Source organism: Lipophrys pholis, assembly GCF_963383615.2.
Source record: "Lipophrys pholis genome assembly, chromosome: 13".
In the NCBI taxonomy this organism is placed as follows: domain Eukaryota; kingdom Metazoa; phylum Chordata; class Actinopteri; order Blenniiformes; family Blenniidae; genus Lipophrys; species Lipophrys pholis.
In genome coordinates, this window is record NC_137632.1 from 6925119 (window position 1) to 6932187 (window position 7069).

Genomic DNA, 7069 nt, shown 5'->3' on the forward strand with positions numbered 1-7069 from the left:
CCCTCTGAAACAAACACAGTTCTGTAATCCCCAAAGATGTCAGGTGATGGAAAAAAATAAAAAAGACGTGATAAAGCAGATGGCAATTATATGTGTGAATACAGTGTTTACTGCAAACAAAGTATCTCGACTATCAACAAGGGACACGTTTCAGTGACGCCAAATGGGAAGAAGTGAAAGTATGAGATAAAGCATATGAAGAGGTTAGGAGGTTAATAGATATATGATTATACACTATATAGTGGGAAACTTCACAGCCATGAATAGTGTGTCTCGGGGGTAATGTATTAATTTGCCGACCGGACCAGTTTGTCAAGAAAGTTAAAGGCAGCAACGGTTCAACAAAGTGTCTGCTCGTGCGGAAATATTTCTGATGTGGAGGGCACACCTACGGAGAACAACAGCAGCAGAATGAGGGGGTCATTGTGAGGTTTTCCTGTTCACACTCAAACTCCCAACACCCAGCAACTGTCACACAAAGGAAAACCAACATTTCAGAATGTCGAACATCAATGATAAATCATTACTCGATCACTGTTAGCCACGCGATTGATGAATAACCTCTTTTTTGAACTGATTTCTGGCTCTGAATTCTGTGTTTTCAATCGGCTCATGTTTTCTGGAAATAAAAATAGAGCAAGTGGAAAACTGGAACAAGTTACACACCGTGGTGTCTGTGACTCAGCTGGCGGAGCGACTCATCTGGGGTTCTTGAGCTAAACACCTTGCGTGCCAGTGTTAATTTTATTTAATTTTTTTTAGACTGCTGAAGTGGTGAAAATAAGCTCATTGGCTGATGTTCGTATTTTCAAATTGATCAAAAGGACCATTCTTACTATTTCATTTCAGTCTGACTTCATGTTTTCGCATTTAAATTGCATCCTGCAAAAACCTAATTTCCCAAACACATCAAATAAAGAGAAATTCAATAGGTTTTTCAAACATTCCAATATTTACACTTAAGCTTAAGACTGAAGTACAGGATGTGTCGACTCATGTGGTGAATTCAAAGAGTCACAGATGAAACACAGCAAGCGGGTGGAGGAAACTGCTTCAGAACTTTGTGAGCAGTGTACAATACTGGTGGATGGAGCATTCTGCAATATTGAAACCTCACGTACGTTTAATAGATGAAAGCCAAATTGAGCATTTCATCATTTTCATCACACGCTCCTCTACACGGTGAGGGCGGTTTTACCTATAACATATGGGGTCATAATGTTAAGCGTGAAAAGAAATACAGGTGTGATAAACAAGAGTGCTTTTCCAGCCATGAAATGACTCATCTGGATAAACAGCTGTGAACATGATCAAGTTTCTGGAGAGGTTTTAATTGTGAGCTGCCCTGAAACTGACAGGAAAACAGAAACAAACAAAAAAGAACGCAACCAACAGGTAGGAAACATACACGAGACTGCAGATTTGATTTAACGTCTTGTTTCATACACACGTCACATTGGGTTCAGATATGAGGTCACTGTGCATTTGCAAAATCTGTGTGTCGTGTCTTTGAGCATATAGCCTAATGCTTCATAGTTCTAGGTACTGAACTTTCTTTTTTTTTTTTTTTCTTCAAGTCTAAAGATGTAACATCTGAGTATTGGCACGTGTTTCACCTCATAGATATCCAGACGTATCTCTCAAGCATCTTACAGTCTGTTTAAAAAAAATAAAAAAATCAATGACACCAGTTAAATAGTTGTGCGAATCGCAATGCTTTTCTTCCATTTTGAGATCACCAATCTTTCTTCATTTGTGATAAATGAGCCACTGAAATCCGTCCTGGAACCAGGTGCTCAGGAGCTGCTTCACATCCGTCACGACATGGCTTCGTCCATTTCAAAGTTCAAAACCAGCTTATTAGAGACATTGTTCTGATCGAAGTCGCTCCACTGAGATGTGACCCAACTCCTCATCCCATGTCTCAGTTCCTCGCTTCACTCGTGCCGGTTGAATCTCCGTTCTGTGAGTCGCTCGCTGACTGTGCTGTTGAGTTGGATCTTGTTGCCATCGAGGAAGTCCTTGGATGAGCCTTCGGGCGACATCCTCACCGCGCTGGAGAACGACAGGCTGACCTGCAGCTTCAGGAGCTTCAAGATCTTCCTCTTGTAACCCTTGCACGCGAAGAAGTAGATGAACGGATCCAAGCAGGAGTTGAGGTTCATGAGACACACCGTGATGTGCAGCGACACCTGAAAGGCCGTGAGGTCGGCGCAGTCCGGGTTCGACACCAGTTTGCGGATCATGTATTGCAGGAGGTCAATGTGGTAGGGGCTGAAACAGACGACGAACACCAGCGACACGCAGCAGATCACGCCGATGGCCTTGCGGCTGCGGCCGGACTTTTCAGTCAAATGGTTGGCCTTGGCTGTGGCGTGGAGTTTGAAGCACAGGACAGAGTAACACACCAGAATGGTGACCACAGGGACGACGTAACCCAGGAAGACGGCGCCGATCAGTATGGAGGCGATATGGTCCACCGTGTCAAAGTTGGGGTATTCCATACAGGTGATGAAGCCGTCGGGCTCCGTCTTGGTCATGCGCATCCCGAGAAGAGGGAGGGTCTGTGTCAAAACCAGCAGCCACACTCCCACGCAAATGTAGCGCACGTTGCTGACTTTCCTGACTCGAGCGAAGCGCAGAGGCAAAACCACGGCGACAAACCGGTCCACGCTGAGGCAGGTCATGAAGTTGACTCCTGCGTAGGTGTTGATGTAGAAGATGAAGCCCGAGATCTTACACATCACCTCGCCCAGAGGCCAGTGGAAGCCCATAGCATAGTAGGCGATTCTCACGGGGAGCGAGAGCGTGAAGAGGATGTCTGACATGACCAGGTTCAGTGAGTACAAGGTGGTGGAGTTCATCTTCTTCATATTGGGGCGGATGACATGGAGAGCAAGGCAGTTACCCGATAGCCCCACAACAAAGACAACGCAGTAGACCAAAGGCATTAAGACTCTGGCGTAGTTCCTGTGGGAGTAGAGGGTGTCACAGCTCGTCGTATTCAAGTCGCCGCTGGTTGGTGAAATGGCGAAGGTCCCAGGAATGGTAGTAGAGCCCATTTTGACGTCTTCGGAAGCCGTTTCTACAAAAGTAAAGCACAGTGAAAGCTGTGGTGAAACAGGGATTTCAGTTTTTAGTAAGCGACCAGACCAAGGAAATAAAAACCAGACTGAAACCTTCCCTTGAAATGAAACCTGTTTGCTCATTTCAGACCTTCTTAAAAACAAAAGCAAAATGATTTGCATCATTCCACATGATGTTTTTCCCCCTACGCTTGGTTGTGCAGTGGTTTAGTGGTGAGCGTTCGCCCTTCATTGTGAGATTGTTGTTGAACTTTGGCCTTTCTGTGAGGAGGTTGTATGTATGAGTATCCATTTAAAAATGACACAATGCAATGGGAGGACATGCAGATTCCACCCAGAAGGGCCTCTGACGCTACTTCCTGTGAGGCTGCAGGGCGAACCACTTCACTACAGTACCAAACCGTTTCCAACATGTACACGCTTTAATCAATTTATTCAGTTATTTCCTGCTTGTGTGGCTTCAAACAGTCTTGTGTTAAAATGCATTGAATTTTAAAGTTCATCATGATTTTTTTGGTTTGTTTGTTTGTTTGTGTAGGATTAGTTGCTAAGTGAGTCACCAATCTGCAGTTGGCGCCAAGTTGTTGTTTTCTTTTTTCTTTTTTTTTGAGTCTGCACTGCCATCTTGTGGTACTTTTATTTTTTTTGCAGCTCCAAGCAGAAATCAAACTTTTTTTTTACATTTTTTTTGTTTTAACCTTTTCCTCAGTTTCATAAATTAAGATTTTGCAGCTGTTGCAGTTGAGAAAAATAAGGTACGTAAATTTCAACATTTAAAAAAAAAAATTAGGAGAGTGACTCAGAACAGATATATAAAGAAAGTCTATTGTGTTTATAGGTAATATTTTATCACAAATGTGATCATTTTTGGAAACATGACGCTTGTTATTGCCACATGACGATCAGAGGAGTGTTCATATCAGTAGAACTCGGTTGATGGTTTAAAAAAAAACTAGTAGTACTCTCAGTTTGACATATTTGAGTCACAGGACCTCGCTGGGCTTTCATAATGTTTTGAGGAAGTCTGTGAACAATAACTCTCAATGCAGCTGCAGCACCCTCACATTCACATCACAGGAAAAACAAAAAAGAGAAAAACATGGTGTTAAGAGATGGCCTTGTCTATGAGGAAGTCAGCTTCCCCAGGGTGCTCTGCCTTAAAATGGTGGGCAGTTGGAAAGTCATATTGTTTGAGTCCAAATTACACCCGGCTCTATCTGCCTGTGCACATGGTGCAGGGCAGAAAACACCTTTCCTGGTCAATTAACAAGCGAAATGGCATTTGGGGGGAAATATCTGAGAACACCGCTCCCGACGGGATCACACAGAATTGTAAATGCTTAAAAATGTGGAGGGTTTGTCTTTCCCCGTAGTTTTCCAATCTGGATTAAACAGCTTTTAAAGTGGTTTTCTTCATATCTTTTAATATTTTAACGGGTACTGATCCCTTTTGACTCTAGTTTAAATGTATAAATTCTGACTCGTCCTACTAAAAGACCAATTTCTAATCAAAATCTAATATAGAAACAACAGAACATTTTTCTTAAATTATAACAGTGAGTCCAAATGTCATGCTGATATTTAGTTTGTTACAGTTTTGCTAGACCTCTGCAAATAACGGAAAATTCCAAAAAAAGACATTTTCACAATATCAGAGGAACTAATGCAGTCTTACCCCGTGATGAATTAACCACCTAAGAACCATAAAGGCTGAAACAAAAAGCACTTACCTCCGAGGGGGAATAACTTCTTTTTTTTTTTTTTTTCTTCTTGCTACAAGTTTGCTGAAGTCACATGAATCCAGAGGATCTGAGAAGTTTTGTACAAAGTTGATGACAATAGGAGGAGCTGCTCTGAGCGCGCCACCGTTACAGCGCTTGGGGTGAAAGCAGCATGACATGCAGCAATCAAGGTCGTCTGCCAGAAACCATAGTGACAAAATATCCTGTTGGAGCGCGCTCTCTCTCTCTCTCTCTCTCTCTCTCTCTCTCAAATGCTCTTCTACAGATCAAACTCTTATGAAACCCCTTCAAGTTTCCCAGAACGTCATCACGTGACACATAACTGTTCCCCCCCGGTGGTTGCATGCGGTTTTGTGATCAATCCAGTTGTGACAGTTTTGAAACATCTGTATTTTAGTAAAATATTGGTTTCGTACACGTTGGCATGCCATGTGTGTGTGTGTGTGTGTGTGTGTGTGTGGCCATGGGAGGAAGTGGCTTTACAGATGAACCTGACCCTCCAGTTGCTTCTTTTTAATTGCTCAACCTCTACCTGTTTTAGTGATAATTATCACAAATATTTCGTAACTGTTGCTAGTTTGTGAGAAGTTTCAGTAGAGCCTTCTTCTTCTTCTTCTTCTTCTTCTTCTTCTTCTTCTTCTTCTTCTTCTTCTTCTTCTTCTTCTTCTTCTTCTTCTTCTTCTTCTTCTTCCTCTTCTTCTGCTTCTTTATGCTTTGCATCCCAACATCTAAACGATAGAAATGAATGGCTCTGAAGTGAATGGTTCGCCCTCAGTTGAGAATTACCATAACAAAATACATGTGCCCAACTATTCGGCATTTTAAATTGCCCCGGCGTTGAAGGCACCGTTGTCAAACGTGTGTTTATGTTTTGTTTTGTGGAATAAGTTTCCTTGTGGTTTTAACACTTTAAAATCTCACCCGCCCTTTTCGAGTGCCGCTTCCTTCTGAAACATCGTCTTCTTCAGCTACAGAATGTGCATTACAGTGGCACCTGGATCCCGGAGCGCACTAATATGTTTCTGCACCTTCTTTTGTTAGTTTTTTCAAGTCAAACCATTTCTTGACTTATCAAAATTGACACCGGGGGGGGGCTAAACTCAGAGGAAAGCATGTGACTATTGGGAAACTCTTCACTGGCAGCAGTCATGAAACTGTTGCTTTGGACATCTGCCTAAAAGCTGCCAAGCACAAATACAAAGAGGCAAATGATAATTTGTCCCTTTAATTGAACCCAACCTTCGTCAGTTCAAAACAAGTCCGGTGGTGAGGCAGAGGAAGAAGTTCAACTTCCTCATGTCCCCGGCCTTGTGGGTCTGAATCACTGGGCTGCAGACAGCCAGATCACACCCTGCACTGATACACACCAGACATGGTATCGGGCCAGCGCTATTCATAGAATACAATGGGTCTCAATTCACATCTACCATGACTTTACACTCGATTCTTGTATGTTTGGATTCGACTGAGCTACGAACGGGCTGGCAGTAAAAATAAAAGCAGGGGCATGAGCTGGACATGGTTGACTGGCGTGAGAGTAAATAACGTCTGTAAGTTCAGAGCACTAGATTCCAATCAATCATTTGTACATCCTGTGCGTGATGAAGGAAGTTTTCAAGCAGAAAGTTTTAAAAAAAAAAGAAAAAAGAAAAAGGGATTTCCTCTTGAGCAGTAGGTGATGAAGCAGGCTATTATGTGCCCTGGGTGAACATTGCATGTCTGATAATGAAATAAGTGCTCAGTGACACGCTAAATCATCTGTTTGGAGAGACTATTAACAATCACTTCAGCAACAACAACAAAACAAAATGTACAAAGGGTTTTTAGTTTCTTGACTTTGTGACTCTGTTTTAAACACAACCACTTGTCTCTGGTACTTAAATTTAATCTGCATATTATGGTCCAAATTTGACACAGTACACTTTTCAAAGCTGCAACTCATCTTTTCATTACCTGGCATTTTTACTCAAAATGTGATACAGCAGTTCTTTGAATATGATATTTATGTATTCTGTTTTTAACCAAAATTGTTGAAAGAAAAAAATAAAAAAAAAGGACATGAACTGTGGCAATAAATAATAATAATCCAATAATCTGTTCCTTAACACATGTACAAGACAGGATTGCAGCAGCACAGGAAACCTCTGCGGTGGCTCTAAAAAGAAAGAAAAAAAACCCATCAAAAACATCTGTTCAAACCGGAATCAAACAAACAAATGACATTTTACCATGTTTTATTGA

The 7069-nt window shown here is 41.9% G+C and overlaps 1 protein-coding gene across 2 annotated transcripts; it reads right to left on the reverse strand.

Moving 5' to 3' along the window:
• Positions 1-1310: 1310 nt before the first annotated feature.
• gpr183a (G protein-coupled receptor 183a) lies at positions 1311-5113 on the reverse strand. Of its 2 annotated transcripts, none has more exons than XM_080479254.1 (2): positions 4817-5113; positions 1311-3085 (listed from the first exon to the last, which is right to left on the reverse strand). In XM_080479254.1, exon 2 carries the CDS (start codon positions 3060-3062, stop codon positions 1938-1940), a length of 1125 nt encoding a protein of 374 aa, XP_080335380.1. In that variant the 5' UTR covers positions 3063-3085; positions 4817-5113; the 3' UTR covers positions 1311-1937. The 2 variants fall into 2 exon arrangements, with proteins under 2 accessions (XP_080335380.1, XP_080335381.1); XM_080479255.1 differs by lacking the exon at positions 4817-5113 and adding an exon at positions 4762-4808.
• Positions 5114-7069: the final 1956 nt, after the last annotated feature.